A 19,203-nucleotide genomic window follows, 5' to 3' on the forward strand; every position below is an offset into this window, starting at 1 on the left:
TGAGACTCTATTTCAAAATAAAGAATAAGCCGGGCATGGTGGCGCACACTTATAATCCCCACGCTTGGGAGGCAGAGACAGGAGGATCACACTGGTTCAAAGCCAGTGGAGCTGGCTTAAGAGACACTGTTTCCAAATTTAAAAAAGTATAAAAATAGGTGCTGGGAGTGTAGCCTGGAGGTAGAAGGGTTTCCGAGAACCCCAGTACCACCACCACCAAAAAAAAAAAAAAAAAAAAAAAAAATGGGCTGGGGGTGTAGCTTGGAGGTAGAATATCCCTGGGTTCTATCCCTGGTACCATAAAAAAACAAATAAATAAAATAATGAAAATAAAACCTATTTCACAAGACTTAGACCCAAGAGCTCTGTTAAGATTTATTTATTTGTAAATTTGAAGATTTTTAGCTGAGATGCAGATATCCAAAAAGGGTGATTATGCTGATCAGAGTCTTTTTTTTTTTTTTTTTTTTTTGCGGGTCTGGGACTGGAACCCCAGGGACATTTGACCTCCGAGCTACAGCTCCTGCCCTATTTTTTATTCTTTATTTTGAGACCGGGTCTCACTGAGTTGTAGAGGGCCTCACTAAGTAGCTGAGGCTGTCTGCCAACCATGATCCTCTGGGTCTCAGCCTCCCAAATCCTGGGATTACAAGCATGCGCCACCACACCCGGCTGATCAGTCTTATAAGGACTGAACAGAGTAAAATTTAGGATGAATGGAGATGTCATCTATCTTCTGTTTTATGTGTTTGTTCATAGAAAGCTACCCTGGTTGAGCATGGGATCCGGCGCCTTACTTTCCTGGTTGCACAAAAGGTATTGGCATGTGGATTGTATTTGTAATATTTTACATTGCTGTCAGAATTTTTTTTAATAAAAAATATGATTGCAATAAAATGCTTACTTATGGGACTTATGCAGAGAAATATAACTTTTGTGTGTGTGTGGTACTGAGGGTGGGACCCAGGGGCTTTCTACCTCCTGGTTATACTCCCAGACCTATTTTATATTTTATTTGGAAACAGGGTCTCACTAAGTTACTGAAAGCCTCAGTAAGTAGCTGAGGCTGGCTTCCAATCTGTGCAATCCTCCTGCTCAGCCTCCCAAACACTGGGATTACAAGCATGCGCCACCATGCCTGGCTGAGAAATAGAACTTTTTTATAAATTTTATTAAAAATTAGATATAACATTGTTTTTCTAGGAAGAATTTTCTTTCTTTCTTTATTTATTTCTTTCTTTCTTTCCTTCTTTTTTTTCTTTATTGCAGTACTGGGGATGAAACCCAGGTGCATTGTACCTCCAAGTTACACCCCCAGTCCTACTTTTTAGTCTTTTTTTATTATTGAAACAGGATCTCACTGAGTTGCGAAGGGCCTGGCTAAGTAGCTGAGGCTGTCCGTGAACCGTGACCTCTGGTCTCTGATTCCCAAATGCTGGGATAACAAGCATGTGCCACCACTCCCGGCTTCTGGGAAGGATTTTCTAAGCCCTTCACTTATTACTCAGTTCATTTTAAATATTATTACTAATTGCCAATTTCTGATGTGTTTTCTTTCCTTCTGTCTTTGATTTAAAAGGATTTCAGAAAACAGCTCAACTGTGAGGTGGATCAAAGATTTCATGTAAGTCAAAGGAACACCTATGAATGATAACTTACTGTTTTATCTGTTTACCATTGATGGTGCTGCTGATGATTTTGCTGCTGATTATTTAAAGAGAATATGTCTGAGTTATTTAGAAAGGTAGACTATTGACATTTGGTCTCCCATATTTTTCAGAGTATTCTAATGAATATCTTATTTTATTTTATTTGGTGGTACTGGGGTTCCTGGAAGCCCTTCTACTTCCGAGCTATACTCCCAGACACCTAGTTTTTATATTTTTATTTGGAAATTGGGTCTTTTAAGCTAGCAAGGCTGGCTCGAATCTGCGCGATCCTCCTGTCTCCGCCTTCCAAGTGCTGGGATTACAAGCGTGCACCACCACACCCAGCTGAATATCTAATTTTTATGCCAAGTATCCCATTAAAAGGTTTTTTTAAATCCTATAACATATTCTAACTATTTCTGAGAAATAGTAAGAATGAACATATTCATTTCTTCAGATAAATAAGGTAGAAAAAGGAGCTAAGTAGTCATTGCTTCTGTGCACAGTGAATCAATAATTAAGAATAATCAGTTGTCCTTTTGAGGTGATGGCTTCTTTCAAAGATGAATTCAAGTTCTATTATCAAGAAATCTCAATTCTCAAGAAGAGTGATTTATTATTTAAGATGCCTTATCAGAGCCCAAGTTGCTATTTTTGTCTTATGTTAATATTAAATGCAGGAAATAAATAAAAACTAAACAGTCTTTTGTTTATTCTCCCATACAACTGAATTAACTGTTAATATTAATAAGATTAAAAATTTTACTAGAAAGACAATTGTGTTAATAGCCTGGCATCTAGTCTATGTGATGACTCAGTACAATGGCAGCAGTCAGGCCAGAAATCCAGTTTATAATCAAGATTTCAGCGGGGTGTGGTAGTGTACACTGTAATCCTAGTATTTGGGAGGCTGAGATAGGAGGATTACAGGTTGGTAGCCAGTCTCAGCAATTTAATGAGGCCCTCTGCAACTGTTTCAAAACACTAAATAAGAAATTGGGCTGGGGTGTAGCTCAGAGGTAGAACACCTCTGGGTTCATTCTGCAGTACAAAAAAAAAAATTTCAGTTGTCATTCTCAAAACGACTGGCTGTTGTAAAAATGTTTCATTAAAAATGGATTTTAGCTGGGTATGGTGGCACACAGTTATAATTCCAGTACTTGGAAGACTGAGACAGGAAGGATTACAGGTTCTCAGCCAGCTTCCGCTACCTAGTAAGGCCCTCTGCAACTTAGTGAGATGTTGTTTCAAAATAAAGAATACAGCCAGGCATGGTGACCAACTCATATGTAATCCCAGTATTTGGGAGGCTGAGACAGGAGGATTGTGCAGGTTTGAAGCCAGGCTCAGCTAATTAATGACACTCTCAGCTACTCAGTGAGACCCTGTTTTCAAATAAAATATTAAATATATATCTGGGAATATAGCCCAGAGGTAGAAAGCCCCTGGTTTTCATCCTCAGCTCCACAAAATAATAAAAAATTTTAAAATAGGGCTAGAGATGTAACTCAGAGATAGAATGCTCCTGAGTTTAATCCCCAGTCCAACAAAAAAAGGGGGAAAAAAGGATTCTAATATAGTAAGGAAGATTACAGAGTATGTTAGGAAGTCTCAATTGTCCTGATAAAATATTTTATTTCCTTTTGGTTTTTTGTTACCTTTCTTTTTGCAATTAAGATAATGAAGTTACTTTTCAGGTCTTGCTCATTTGCAATGTAGATAACACTTGGGATTCTAGAAAGGCCTTTGTAAATTCAAGGACTCATGTGTGATTGCTTTTATTGCCCTTTTGTTTATTAGGTCTCTAGCACTTGACATTTTGTTTCTCCTTTTACAGTTCACCTTGCTGATCTAGTCTATAGAGAAACAAGAGCGCCTACCTTGCAAGCTAAAGAGCTAAGATTTTCTGAAATGCTTTAGGAAATGTTATGGACTACACAGCTCCCTTGTGTTATCGATGTCAGGAAATCAAGCAGAGTGTAGATATACATCAATCAATAACTTTAGATAGAAAACTGGAGTCAGTGGAGATGTATGAGGAGCTTAAAGTGAACCCTGGGGCTTTAGTAAGAAAAATCAGGAGCTTAGAGAATAAAATTGATACTTGGGGATAGAATATGAGAGTCCATGAATAAACACTGGGGCTGGTAGTTGCTGTTCAGATCTAGGGTAGACATGCCAGATCCAGGCCCTGGATTTTGGAAGGGTATCAGGCAAGTTTCTTAAATATTAATATGCTTTTTCTTTTTTCACTGACTTTAAAATAATAGCATATTATTCTCGGAAATGACACTGAATTTGTAAAGTTGTTTTCCTTTTTGTTAATAGTTTCATGTCTTTAGCACATTAACTATATAATAACTGTAATAAGCATTCCATGATCAATTTAAATAAAAGTCTACTAAAAATTTTTAAATAAAAAATCCCTATATTATTGAATAGAAGAGAGAATGTGCATATGAGGGGGCAAGGAGAGGAGGAAGGTTACCAAGTTTCTCACTAGCCTTTTTTAAATTTTTTCACTAACCTTTTAAAAAACTATTTTAGGTATGACACACATACAAAAATATATCTTTTGTTATCTTTGCATCTGTGTTATATCTTAGAATATATCTCACAGCTTTAAAACATTTTTTTTCCTTTCTGCTGAACTGATAATTCTGGATTTCAGTTGAATAGAGACATGTTTAGGCAAAATCTGCTAGTAAATGAAGCCAGCAAGGGGTCCTTCCAGGCAATCATTTTGTGTTCTATTTATAATGGCATTGGGTGAAATTAACAAGTGACTTAGCATGAATGTAGGAAAGGCTGCTTTAGAGCATAGAGAACATTAAGGTTTAGATGTGGACTAGATTTGCTTTAAAGCATTGAATGGCAGAGGAGTTGGGGTGCTTTTATGTTATGTTAGAAATGGTTAGTGGTTTTGCTGGGGCAAGGGCAACTATTACTGAACTCTGCTCAGAATCTACAATAACTAGGAAGCCTCGGCAAGAATTGTACAAATCCAGGACTCACTGTTACGGTGCTGCTGTGAGTTCTTCTGTTGGTGGTAGCTTGCCATTCATGAAGGATGCTTAGCCTCTGTCATGTCATCTGATGTGTGCTTGGCCATAGTTAGTGTAGTGTGAAAAAGAGGAAGCTTTCCAGGAGTGTTAGAGATGAATCCCTTGATCTCTCTGGCTTCTTGGTAATCCACCGTGATGTATGCAGCCTCCCCAGTTCTACACTGTGAAATCCCTATATTATTGAATAGAAGAGAGAATGTGCACATGAGGGGGCAAGGAGAGGAGGAAGGTTACCAAGTTTTGTTCATGAAAAACATTAGTTGGTGTGGAATGAAGCAAACTGTGCTGTTTCATAGTTTAGAGCCAGAACACAGCAATGAAGGCCAGAGAGAGGAAAGGTTCCTAGAGAGCACGCATGCCGTGAACTGTCTATTTCACATACCAGTAAAGTCTATGTGCATTTCCAATATTTTATTGTATAATTGCCATAGTCCCTAGAAAGCTAGCCACAGGTATGTCTACTGCTGCCTTCATCTATTTACTTTACATGGAGATTTGTTGAGACAGCATGTTCACTAACTGTAAGGCCACTTAGTGGCAAGTCCACAGCCATAACCATTTAATTAAATCATGTACCCATAATCGGACTTTTAAGCATTGCTGCTTAAAATTGATATTTTATATTTCATATATATATATTTTTTGTGTGTGGTACTGGAGATTGAACCCAGGGGCATTCTACCTGCTAGCTACATCCCCAGTCTTACTTCCAGCCTTATTTGTTTTTTTATTCTTTATTTTAAAACAAGGTCTTACTAAGTTGTGGTGGGCCTCACTAAGTAGCTGAAGCTGGCTGTGAGCCTGTGATCCTTCTGTCTTGGCCTCCCAACTACTGGGATGATAAGCATGCACCATCACGCTTAAAATTGATATTTAAATAGAAATTTTGAGAAAAAACAATTCTATTCCTGTATATATATTATTTGTATTAAAAAATGAAGTGCCAGTTGTCATGGTGTATCTTTGTAATCCTCATACTAGGAAGGCTGAGACAGAAGAATCACAGGTTTGAGGCCATCCTCAGCAAATTATTGAGACCCTGTTTTAGAATAAAAAATGAAAAAGACTGTACCCCTATGTTCGATCCCAAGTACCAAATTAATAAGTAGAAAAAAATTTTAAAAGAAATGGCTTGTTGAGTTTCCAGCTATTTAATAGCTGCACTTCTAGAGTTTTATTAGTTAAAATTCTCCAGTCCAGTCTCTGTTAGTTTCAATCACATTTCAAGTCTAGAATTCCAAAAAGTACAGCAGAAAGTTCTAATTTTTATATGTTATGCTTTTTTTTTTTTGTGGTGGTGGTGGTACTGGGGAATGAACCCAAGAGCATTCTACCTCTGAGCTACATACCCAGCCCTGTTTTTTAGTCTTATTTATTTATTTATTTATTTATTTATTTATTTATTTATTTATTTATTTTGGTGGTACTGGGGTTCCTGGAAGCCCTTCTGCCTCTGGGCTACGCTCCCAGACCTATTTTATACATTTTTATTTTTGGAAACAGGGTCTCTTAAGCCAGCTGTGCTGGCTTCGAACCTGCACCCGCGTGATCCTCCTGTCTCCACCTCCCAAGCGCGGGGATTACAAGTGTGCACCACCACGCCCAGCTGGTCTTTATTTTGAAACAGGGTTTCACTGAGTTGCAAAGGGCCTCACTAAGTAGCTGAGGCTTTCCTCATGTCTCAGCCTCCCAAATGCTGGGATTATAATGTGAGCCACCACCCCTGGATATACTTTTTTTTTTTAAGGGAAAAATTCTTAAGGATACTAAAATATGTATTTTCAGGATTTCTTCCTTTTTTGTGACTTATAAACATTAGGTCCAAAAATTTGTAAGAGATTCTAATCAAAGTGGTCTTTTTAAAATCTCTTATGATGTTTCCTTTTGTTTATAAGCGGTCATGATTTTTTTTTTTCCCCAGTACTAGAGTTGAACCCGGGGCATTCTGCCTCTGAGCCACACCCTCAGCCCTTACTTTTATTCTTTATTTTGAAATGGAGTCTCACTAAGTTGCAGAGGGCCTCACTAAGTAGCTGAGGCTGGGTGGGAAACTACGATCTTTCCTGTCTCCACGACCCTAGTATGAGGATTACAAGCATACACCAAGATGCACAGAAAATGAGATTTTTTAACTTTTATTTATCTCCTAAGAGATAGTTGTAGTCTCATGACTTTCACTTTCCAATTAAATATTTTGGATTATTTGCACCTCTAGGGAAGAGCTCACTATCATGGACAGTTATGATTCATAGTTCAGTGTCTTTGTCTTTTTCTTCTCTTTACTTTTTTTTTTGCTAAGGTAATTCTCTTTGCTAGTTGACCAACTATTAGTTTTTAGAATGTTTGGTTTGGGTTTTTGTTTTAATTACAGTCTATATAATTAGTTCTCAGCATGTTGAGGTAAAAGAGAATTGTAGCAGCAAGCTCCCAATTTCTTCATCTCATTAGGTTTTTAACACAATTATTAGTATCATAATCAGCTATGATGTTTTCTGTTGCAGGTTTTCACATTCTCTGATTTGCAGGGTGTCTTGATTGGCTAATTTAGGCAAATTATTTTGATTGTCTTGATGATGGTTGGCTGATTAGAACACAGCAGGGGTATAATTTCTTCCTAAGAAATGTTGCATTCTTTTGGTTTTTGGTACCAGAACACTAAGAGGGTTTTTCTTTGTGTACATTCAATTATGATATTTGCCCATAACACTAGTCGGATGCCTGGAAAGCAATTAAATTAGTGATAGAATAAGCATGAATGTTGTTAGTGGAAAAATTGGCAGCATGAAGATGATGTTAGATGAAGGAATTAGTTAAAACCATAAGATTGGATTTTTGTATTTCTTTTTTGTGTTTCCTGTGAGTCTCTGGGATTTTTCCGAGTGGTTTTCTAATAAAAATCTTCAGACTTCTGATCTCCCAAACACTTGCTTGATAGTCCTGCTTTCCCATTGCACAGAAGTACTTGCCATCTTCTGTTTTGAATGTTCATGAAAGTGATTTTTATTTTACTTATTTTGGTGTGTAGAGGGGAGGTTACTAGGGGTGGAACCCAGAGGCCTTCTATCTCCGAGATATATCCTCAGTCCTATTTTATTTTTTATTTGGAAACAGGGTCTCACTAGGTTGCAGAGGGCCTCACTAAGTAGCTGAAGCTGGTTATAAACCTGTGTTCCTCCTAGGAGTCTCAGTCTCCTAAGTACTGGGAATACAAGCATGCACCACCACACCTAGCTGAAAGTGATTTTTTAAGTTGTTGGTTGGTATTCACTCTTGTCACCTACAGATAGTTTATTCACCAAGAATTAGTCTCTTTCATTATTTGTAATAAAGGAGTTTTCATTCAGATTGTTTGCTTTTCATGTCTGCTAGTTAGTAAATATATTTTGAATTGGCTTGGTGAAAAAAAAAGCATTTTTGTGTTTTGTGGGTTTTTTTTTTTTTTGAGGAAGATGGTTTTGTTTTTGAAGGAAAATGATACACTATGTATGATTGAATAATATAATAAGCCGGGCGTGGTGGCGCACATTTGTAATCCCCGCACTTGGGAGGCGGAGACAGGAGAATTGCACAGGTTCGAAGCCAGCCGTGCTGGCTTAAGAGACCCTGTTTCCAAATAAAAAAATATAAAATAGGTCTGGGAGTGTAGCCCAGAGGTAGAAGGGTTCCATCCCCAGTACTACCCCCCAAAAAAAGTTTTATAAATAAATGTTTTAATTAATTAGCTGTTAATAGCTCAGGCACAATAGAAATGTATATGGTTAAAAATGTATTCTTTTTCTTTGACTTTCAGAGAGTTTTATGGAAAGATTTTGTTTTCTTTTTGACATATGTTACTTTTTAGGTAATACTTCTAGACTTCTCAAAATAAAACCAAAACTAGATTATATAAATCCATGAGCATGAAATCTACTGTTAACTCAGCTGAATGTCTTCTTACTTAACCTTGAAGTTATCTCCATGTGTTTCATTATCATTGAGGCAGGTGGAGGGTAGTGCATCAGAGAATTATTTAGAACAAAATATTATTAGTAAAAGATCAGTCCTATATAAAATCTACTTTCAAAGGGCTTTGAAAGACCCAAGTCTGGACACAGTATTTCCCTGAGCCTGGTAAATGCACTCCCAGAAGTATGTTAAATTCAGTTTTACAGTTAAAATAGCAGAGAAAATATAAAATGATATATTAACTGTGCAAGGTAAAGGTGAGATGTAATGCCTACGGAAAGTATTCCAGATGTTTTTAGTAAATCATAAACCACAATTTTTCAGCATGCATTTTGCTTGATTCATTTGGTTTTATCTTTTTCCTTGATGTCTTAATTTCTCTTTTTTATTTTCATTTTATTTTTTGTCTCATGAAGAGAAAACCTCTAAGTAGGAAATTTGTATTATAAGAAGAATAGAAAGATAATGACCTGAGAGGTGAAAGGACATGGGCTCTGGCATTAGGGCATTAAAGAGACCCCTGTTTATTATTATTATTTTAGCTCTGTGAACCTTGGGTAGGACTCTGTTACACTTGAGCCACAACTTGCTCATCTCTAAAATTAAGGTCATACTACCTCCCTTGAGAAATTGTTGCAAGCATTCAATGGGGCAACAGACAAGAATGCCTGCCACCTAGAAGATTGTTAGTCCACCTTTCCTTCATGGTTCCTCAAGCCCATTGAAGGATATGTAGGTAGCTAGTCTAGGTCTCTGTGCCTTGTACCAATCAATATTTGATTATATTGCACTCATAATGAAGAAAATGCCTAATGAAACCTCCTATAGAGGCAAATAGTAATGACTTGATTCCAACACTGCCAGTAGAGCTTCCCATCCGAAAAACGGGTATTTGGTGTTAAGTTAAATTTCAGAAACTAATGAACTTGGCTAATTGAATTCATCTTTGTTAATTAATAAGGTTCTAGTAAATTGGTTGCTTCCTTGTGCAATGCTTGCAAAAGAGCAATAAGACCTAATGATTACAAGTTTACTAGTTCCGCCCCCTTTTTTTTCTTAAACATAGAGTAGTAGTGACCAAAGTAGCATCTGTAACATTTGTCTTCCAATGTTAGTATTTAAACCCTCGAAAGTACTGACTTTAGAATGAATGTAAGAGGGCAGGAAACATGGACTGAAGATTCTATACTGTCTGGCTAGTTTTAACTTGTAAGAGTTTCTTAGGGAGAAACTTGAGAAATCAGCAACGATTACTATAGTGGCTGAAGAATAAAGGTATATTGGGTTTGTTTGTCACATTGTGCGGAGACACAGGAAATCCTTTTTATTTTCCCTTGAAAGATGAAAAACTATGTTCCCCCTCCCCCTTAGGAAACAATAAACTAAGGTATTGTGATAATTCTCAAATTTTTAATTGGGTTACCCAGAGGATCATTCACATTACCTTACATTACAAAGCATAGGTAAGAAGCATTTTTTTTCTATGACACTGTCTTCTAGATGCTTGTTTTATATTATATGTTTGTTTCCAAAGAGCCATATTTATGAACGACTGACACATATTTCCCCCTTCTTTAACACAGAGAGAATTTCCTAAATTTTTCACGTTTCGAGCAAGGGATAAGGTAAGGGCTGTTTCCTTATATTTTATTAATCTTTACTTTCTTTGTTTTTTCTTAAAAGCCAAGAATGACTTATCTTTGCCATTATCTTTACCATTCTCCTTTCTCTGATTGAACTTGTGTTCCCCTTTGCCTTAAAATGTATCTTAGAACTAAAGTACACTGCCTTCAGAAAGTTTGGTTCAGGAAACACTGAGCTACCCAAAGAAAGAACCAATTCTAACAATGTGATATTAAATGATTAATATACTTAGTAGAATAATTCTTATTGCCTATGATAGTTATATTTTACTGTTATTTATTTGCATTTGTTTTTCAGCTTTAAAGTATGAAAGTTCAAACTATGCTTTCTTTCTGTTACCCACTTATATATTTTGTGCTTTATTCAATCCGATATGCCTCTTGAAAAACAATTTGTTTTCAGCAAACATATAGTAAATATACTAACACAACTTTTAAAAAGATAGATATGTAATTATGTATCTGTGGATATAGTATGTCTTAAAGCCAAATATCTTTTTTTAGTTAGTGCAGTTTGTTTGTATTATGTTCTTTGTACTGAGACCTAAGTAATAAGCCATGAGTCCTGCCCTTAACTCTTTTAGACTATAACATTAGCAAGTTTTGAAATAGATATTAATGTGAAGCAGTTTGTAATTAATTGTAAAAAAATGTATTATAACATTAAGTATTATAGGAATCCTGAGGAAATTGAAGTTTTTTCCTTATTTATTGGTGTTTTTGTTTTTAATGAAGAGCATCACCATTTGTAAAAGCCTAAATATTAAAAGCTTTAAGGGGAGCTGGGCGTGGTGATGCACACTTGTAATCCCCGCGCTTGGGAGGCAGAAACAGGAGGATCACACAGGTTCAAAGCCAGCCGCACTGGCTTAAGAGACCCTGTTTCCAAATAAAAATATAAAAATAGGTCTGGGAGTATAGCCCGGAGGTAGAAGGGCTTCCCTTAGCACCCAATCTTATGTCATCTCTAGCATTATCCTTATATGGAGCTTATGTTTGTTACTCACTAACACATCATAGCTTAGATTTCTTTTTTCAAATATCTCTTTTACCTATGTAGTCATAATATAATCATGTTATTGCCTCTTGTGAGCTGTTTCTCCTCTGATTCTTGTGCTCAGTTTGAGGAGGATCGTATCTACCGTCACCTGGAGCCAGCTCTAGCTTTCCAGTTAGAGCTGAACCGTATGAGAAATTTTGACCTCACTGCCATTCCATGTGCTAATCACAAGATGCACCTATATCTCGGGGCAGCCAAGGTAGAAGTGGGCACAGAAGTGACGGACTACAGGTTCTTTGTTCGTGCAATCATCAGACATTCTGATCTGGTCACCAAGGTGGGTACTGTACTTAAATTGGAAGTTATCCCTGAGGAAAAGAACCAAGAAACAGGCAAGGTTCACAGTCATGTTTACATTGATTGAATCATGGCTCTCATTCTCTTTCTTCTTACTCTCCAAGAATCAGCAGATCTCTGAGAGTCATTTCTCTTACAAAAGTAAATATTACAAATAATAAAGGCTTATTTTTCTTTAATCTTTATTTCTTGGCAATGGAAGCAGAATAGTACTCACCCGAGGGTAAGAAAGGCATGCTTACAGAAAAATCACAAAGAAAAATAGTGATGATAGAGAACAAGGAGAAAAGTTAGGAAAGAAGAAACCCTATTGTAAGTTGTCTAGAGGTATGGGTATGGGTAGCATCTGTATATAGAAGGACTTAATGGGCCGGGCGTGGTGGTGCACACTTGTAATCCCAACATTCGGGAGGCTGTGACCGGGGGATCACGGTTTGTGGACAGCCTCAGCTACTTAGTGTGGCCCTCCACAACTTAGTGAAACCCTGTTTCAAAATAAAGAATAAAAAATAGGGCAGGGGGTGTAGCCCGGAGGTCGAATGCCCCTGGGTTCCATCCCCAGACCCGCAAAGAAAAAAAAAAAAAAAAGGACTTAATGGAATGTTATTATTGTATCCCATAGCCATAGTCTTTCTAAACAGATTTTCTTTCTAAGCAGCTATGTTTGGCATATGTGAAATATAATCCTATTATGGTTACAGCTCTGGGGATGCCCAGCATCTCCACCTGATACAAGGAAATGATACCCTAAAAGGCAGGAGAGAGGGATAGCAGAGAATCTGTATGTGGCCTTTGCCTGCCCATGTTGCCTGTGGTCACTAGACTGACTCTAGAGGGAAAGGCAGGTAATGTTTCCACCAGGTGCCATGTGATTTATGGCATAGTGCTACTTAAGTAATTTTTTTTTTTTTTTTTTTTTTTTTTTTTTTTTTGGTGGTACTGGGGTTCCTGGAAGCCCTTCTACCTCTGGGCTACACTCCCAGACCTATTTTTACATTTTAATTTGGAAACAGGGTCTCCTAAGCCAGCGCGCGCAGCTGGCTTCGAACCTGCGCGATCCTCCTGTCTCTGCCTCCCAAGCGCGGGGATTACAAGCGTGTGCCACCACGCCCGGCATTACTTAAGTAATTTTAATAGCCATTTCTTTATTGCTTCTTTTAAAACACAAAATGTTGTTGATTTTCTTCCTGTGTAGGAAGCTTCCTTTGAATATCTACAAAATGAAGGGGAGAGGCTGCTTTTAGAAGCCATGGATGAGTTGGAAGTTGCTTTTAACAATACAAATGTCCGTACTGACTGTAACCACATATTTCTCAACTTTGTGCCCACAGTTATCATGGACCCATCAAAGGTACATTTTTCATAGCTTCTCTGTCAGCATTAGCAAGTACAAGCAAAGATTTACTGTGCATATCTCACTTAGTCTTGAAAACATACTCTTTCTCAGTAGATTGAGCCTTTAACCTTAAAATTTACAGACTCCTTAGAAGACTGAGATTCTGAGACAGTGTCAAAAATTTGAGATAGCCATTAAGAACAGTTCTCAGAACTGTAGGTGATGTAGTGTTTGCTTGCTGCTCATTTATATGCTGTGTAAAAATTTCTCTTTCTCCATTGGGACCAGTTTTATATTTTCCCTGATAGTGGTCCTATTTTATATTATACCTTAGGCTTTCTTATCTCAAATAATTGATTTTGCTATTTCTAAGTATTTTGGCTAAACTATTGCTTTTGTGCACTAAATGTTACTTACATAGTGGCCTTAGCAAATTAAGGCACCTTCTCAAAATGTCTGACCTATTTCTCTTTGGTAGTTTTGCAAGACAGAGTTTGGCTGATATGGAATTTCACATGTATTATGTCTATTTTCTTTTCTGAAGCTCTATTCTCATTTTATATAATTTAAGGAAAGAAAACAAGAAAATTCCATACTTCACTTTTTATCATAGGTTTATAAGAGAGACTGTTCTTTCCCTATCATGATATTCTGGAATTTGAATATGATAAGCAAGTATCTCCCTTTCTCAAGATCAGCTGTAGGCAGGGGCTTTTGCTTTTTGAACTTAGTATCTATTTCAGTCCATGTTCTCACTGCTGGATTTCAACACCTGACACACACAAAACTTAGAGGAAGGAAGATTTATTATTCTGAAGATTTTCATCTGTCTATCTGTTATAAATGATAAATAGATGGACTGAAATCTTCAGGATACACACACACACACACACACACACACGTACTTCAGTATATTTAGTAATATGTATGTATGTATGTATGTGTGTATATGTATATATGTATGTATGTATGTATGTATGTATGTATGTATGGAGAGAGAGAGAATATGAATTTTACTCTGGCTGCCAAACAGGAGCCAGGACTACAGATCTTTAAGGCATGATGGAGGGAAGCAGAGAGAACAAGAAGAGGAGGTGAGACATGTCCTGTCTTCAGAGGCCACACCTCCAAGGGTCCACCTCTAAACATGACTGCCTCAGAGCCTGAGGGCTGAGGGACATTTTACTTTCATACCATAACAGTATCTAAGACTAAAAGGAGAAATAGTTTTCTACTTTTTTTTTTTTTTTTTCAAAACTCCAAGCTGATGATGGGTTGTTTGTCTGTTAGGAAGTCAAGAACAAGGCTCAAATCTCATTATCTAGTTTAAGCCAAATTTCTCCCCAGCATTCTGGGACTGATGAAGGGGGAGGCTTAGAATATAGCCTCAACATTATATAACTCTATATATATTTGTAGATTTGGCTTAACTTTTCTCAATGAATTTGTAACATCAGCCTCTATGCCTCCACTCATCTGCTTTCCTAATCATAAATTGCTGTCAATTTTCTGTACATAGAGATTTGTTGGCTTTTGTTCTTTTAAGAAAAGAATGGATAAATATATTTTGGTTAGCAAGCAAGGGTGAGAATAGAGAAGTTAACTCCTTGAAGTCTGTTCTGGTTTAAAATTCTGTGGTACAAGCCGGGCGTGGTGGCTCACGCTTCTAATCCCAGCATTTGGGAGGCTGAGACAGGAGGATCATGGTTTGCAGATGGCTTCAGCTTAGTGAGGTCCTTTGTAACTCAGTGAGACCCTGTTTCAAAATAAAGAATAAAAAGTAGGGTTGGGTGTGTAGCTTGGAGGTAGAATGCCCCTGGGTTCCATCCCCAGTACCGCAAAGAAAAAAAAAGGTAAAAAAAAAAAAATTCTGTGGTACAGAAACAAACTGCAGGGTAGCACAAGAGAAGGAGGATATGAGATCATTTCGACTTTTTTTTTAGGAAGGTGAAAAAGCATTTTAGAAAGATATTTAAAAAACATTAATTTTGGATAGTATTCCTAGCTCCCTGCAGCTACATTGGAAAAAAAGTTTTGCTTTAGCTTGTCAATAATGAAATCACCTCTAAGGCCTAACTCACCTAACCCTGAAAACTAAGAGTCTTATGTTGCCTTGGTGTAAAGCTTAGAGAAGCTAAGGAACATCTACCCCCATCTCCTTAAATCCCAGTTGGATTTGACAATGACCAAACTTCAAAGCACTAATGTTTAGAGAGAATGCTGTAGCACCACCTACAAATTAATTGCCTTTCTTTAATTTGTGCAATTTACCAAGAGACATATATTATAAAGTTTAATAAAATTATATGGAAAAAAGCTCATGGTGGTAATTGCTATGTTGATTTAAGGTCCTGTAAGTGCAGTGAAACATAGCTACCATGCATATAAATGCTACTTAATAGCTATTTAACTAGGGATTTTATTCTTATTTGGGGCTTTCTCTTAAATCCTGTGGCTTTTAATTTTAGATATTACAGATCTTTGATACAGAGTATGAATATAATTGGGAAAGGTGAAAGAGCTGTACAGATTTGGGTGTTGTGAGTTAGAGAAAGCCACTTAAATGCCAGATGAGCATGGAATTGTCCCTGACTTACTTAGAGTAAGAGTAGGTTTGGGGAGAAATTTTCTGCCCACTTTTTTATGGAATGTGTGTGGTATACCTCTCCACAAACCAGCATCTTCTTTCCATTCCTCCCTTCCCAAAGATAGGCAGACCTGACACAGGTCTTAGTTACAAGGTATTTAAGTTTTGTGCTTGGTGATGTGTGTGTCAGATTGAGGAATCTGTGCGGAGCATGGTAATGCGCTATGGAAGTCGGCTGTGGAAATTGCGTGTCCTCCAGGCGGAACTGAAAATCAACATTCGCCTGACACCAACTGGAAAAGCAATTCCCATTCGCCTCTTCCTGACAAACGAGTCTGGCTATTACTTGGACATCAGCCTATACAAGGAAGTGACTGACTCCAGGACGGCACAGGTACAGTACTCAAGCACACTCCCTCGAGTTTTGGTTTGATCCCTAGATAAGCAACTTGTCCTTGTTATGGAAGCCCCAAACTCACAAACCCCAATTGGCTTTCCAGTAGGGTTATTCTCTTTGAGATTAAATGGTTGTGTCAATTGAAAAACTTTATTTACCTTTTAAGAAGTGCGTAAGTCATGGTGATATAAAACCTTCAACCTTTTGTTACATGTTGGTGAGCCCTAACAGATGCCAAGTGAACTTAACTCAAGAGGCAGTTCTGTAGTGTAGAGGGCATGTGGGCTACCTTAGCAATCTAGTCTTCTCATCTGATTTGTGCTTCCTTATTTTCAGTGTTGAGCATTCATTGTCTAGAGAGGAAAGGAGAATTATTGGAATATGTCACCAACTCCTGTCTCAAGGAAGGAAAAATTTCAACAGAGTATAACATGAACAGTACTAAGCAGTAATTTTATTATATTTATCCAAGATGTTATTTTGGGTTGTTTGTTTGTTTGTTTGTTGCAGTACTGGGGATGGAACCCAGGGGTATTCTACCTCCAAGCTACATCCACAGCAAATATTTTTTATTCTTTATTTTGAAGCAGGGTCTCACTAAGTTTCAGAAGGCTCACCAAGTAGCTGAAGCCATCTGTAAACTGCAATCCTCCTGTCTTTGCCTCCCAAGTACAGGGATTACAAGTGTGCGTCGCCACGCTCTGCAGTTACTTCATTTTCATATTCTCTTTCCTTCAGAGTTACACTCTTAGAGACCTATATAGGAACAAAGTGGTAAGCCTTAGCCCATTTTTTCAGGTAAAAAAGTTAAGAGTGCAAAAACGGAAAAAAACTCAGTAGACTGATTCTGTGATAACAAAAATTCCCTTTTAATCTGTTTTGCCACATTACTATGTAACTATTCGGGCCATCTGCTGTGTTATTGGATATAGGTTTCTTTACTATTTTTCACATCTTCTTAGAACTAGGACATTGTTTTAGGACGTTGGCCTGAACTTCAGAATTATGTTCCTTCTGATAAAAGGATGAATGTGCTTCAGATTCATAAACAAGGGCTTTTCATTCTATGTATCTGGGTGTTAGGAAGAGATTAGGTGTTTTTTGTTTTTATCTATGTTCTTTTAAGCCTGGGAATAGAGGTAAGTAAAGACATTTTGCCAGTCTTTTGAAGGTGACTTTTTTGAACCTCAGTTTGGACAGTTCTTATAGTGACCTTTCCTTTTGTGCTATGATTCCCAGTTAGATGGCCAGAGAAATCTATCCTTTGAGAAGTGAGCAGTTAAAACAGTGTGCAAGAGTGCAAGGGGTGAACAGGGAAAAGACTGTTCAATAATTTTTGCTGCATTTGACGTTTTTCAGGACAACCTTAAGGACATTTTCAGTCAAAGCTTTCCATGGGCAAGGATGTTTTTAATTAACTTCTACAATGGCTTCAAGGCAGGCCTATTCCTGTGAAAAATAAGATGGCCACTTGAGGTTTTAATGTTTTTGATAAATGTTTGTTCTTCATAACTACTTTTTTTCCCTTTTATTTTATTAGAAGTCTCTAAGATTTCCCTTATGCTGCTTAGTGGTGACACAGGAGCATGAGAGGCACAGATACCTTTGACTAGGGATTAGTTCTGTGCCTTGCTCAAAATAAGTGTTCATTGGCATCTGAAAGGATGAACTAGCCACCCTCAACCTGAGGGAGAACCCCTTTTACCAGTGGTCCTATATGTTTAAGAAACCCTGAAGGAAGAGGTCTTTCTTAGGCTCTTTAGTTGGTAATTCAAGAGCCACTATGGCATGGGAACTGGTTACGACCTGGGCTGGGAGTGGGATCGGACGAAAGGAGCAGCCTCCAGCCCAGTTCCTGTGTTCCCAGGGCCAACTCGTGCTTATTGCCATGTTACTTTTTTTCCTTTTTTTTTTTTTTTAATTTTGGTTGGGGCTGGGGATGGAACCCAGGGGCATTCTACCTCTGAGCTACACCCCAGCCCTATACTAGTTTTTATTTTGAAATGATGTCACTAATTTGCTGAGGGCCTAAGTTGTTGAGACTAGCCATGAACCTGTGATCTTCCTGTCTCAACGTTTCAGGTACTGGGATTACAAGCGTGTGCCACCACACTCAGCTGTTTTGTTTTCCTTTTTAAAAAAAATTTGTGATACTAAGAATTGAAGCACTAGGCAAGTGCTTTATCATTGAGGTATATCCCCATTCTTTTTATTTATTTATTTATTTTTATGATGTTGGGGGTTGAAGTCAGGGGCATTTTATCTCTAAGCTATACCACTAGCCCTTTTTGTATTTTATTTTGAAACTGGGTCTCAATTGGTTGCTGAGAGTCTCACTACATTGCTGATGCTGTTCTTAAACCTGCAGTTCTCCTGTCCTCACCTCCCAAGTATTGGGATTACATACATGTGCCACCACGCCTGGCCTTTTTATTCTATTTTGAGACAGGGTTTTACTAAGTTGTTTGTGCTGGCTTTAAACTTGTAACAATCTTGCCTCAGCTTTTTGAATGGCTAGGATTACTGTTTTTTCCCTTTCTTTTTCTTCTTCCTTCTCCTACCCTCAGTACTGGCAAGTGGATCCAGAGGTACTTTACTACTGACCTATATTTATATCCCTTTTTATTTTTTATTTTGAGACAAAATAGGATTATGGGTATGTATCACTACCTTTGACTTTTTTTTCCCTTTCTTTAGTGAGTCCTAATATGAATTCAAAATAATACAGAACTATGTCATTCATTCATTCATTTGTTCATTCATTTAGTATTTCCTGACTGTGTGTAGTGTCAGACACTATAAAGACTAAGCTGAAAAGTGGTATCTACTCAAGAAATTTACATCACAGTGAAAGAAGATAAGTAATTTATTTCTCTGTGGTATTATATATGCCATTATAAAATAAATATTGTAAGCCGGTATGGTGGCACACACCTGTGATCCCAATACTTGGGAGGCTGAGACAGGAGGATCACAGATTCAAGGACAGCCTTAGCAAGACTCTCAGCAACCCAGTAAGATCCTGTTTCTTTCTTACCAAAAAAAGTATTTTAAAGGCTGGAGGTATAGCTTAGAAGTAGAATGCCCCTGTGTTCAATCACCAATACCAAAATAAAAGAGAATAAGTACTTTCTTCTACAGAAGCGGATTATGTCAGCCAGAGATTGTTTTCCAAGAGAGTCACCCCCTTGTCTTTTTATTCAGTACTGGTGTTTGAATCCATG

General features: G+C 37.5%; 1 protein-coding gene across 2 annotated transcripts in view; it reads left to right on the forward strand.

Annotated features, from left to right (window-relative positions):
- The window catches only part of ACACA (acetyl-CoA carboxylase alpha), a gene marked incomplete at both ends in the record, with an annotated part of 343,744 nt that overhangs the window by 208,001 nt on the left and 116,540 nt on the right, over positions 1-19,203 (forward strand). For both annotated transcript variants that reach the window (XM_080712598.1, XM_080712599.1), the window contains 6 exons: positions 760-816; positions 1,580-1,624; positions 10,243-10,284; positions 11,424-11,639; positions 12,855-13,010; positions 15,773-15,976. In XM_080712598.1, coding sequence (XP_080568724.1) covers positions 760-816; positions 1,580-1,624; positions 10,243-10,284; positions 11,424-11,639; positions 12,855-13,010; positions 15,773-15,976 — 720 coding nt within the window. The remainder of the gene's footprint in view (positions 1-759; positions 817-1,579; positions 1,625-10,242; positions 10,285-11,423; positions 11,640-12,854; positions 13,011-15,772; positions 15,977-19,203) is intronic.

The sequence above is a fragment of the Muscardinus avellanarius genome, assembly GCF_963383645.1.
Source record: "Muscardinus avellanarius genome assembly, chromosome: 16".
NCBI lineage: Eukaryota > Metazoa > Chordata > Mammalia > Rodentia > Gliridae > Muscardinus > Muscardinus avellanarius.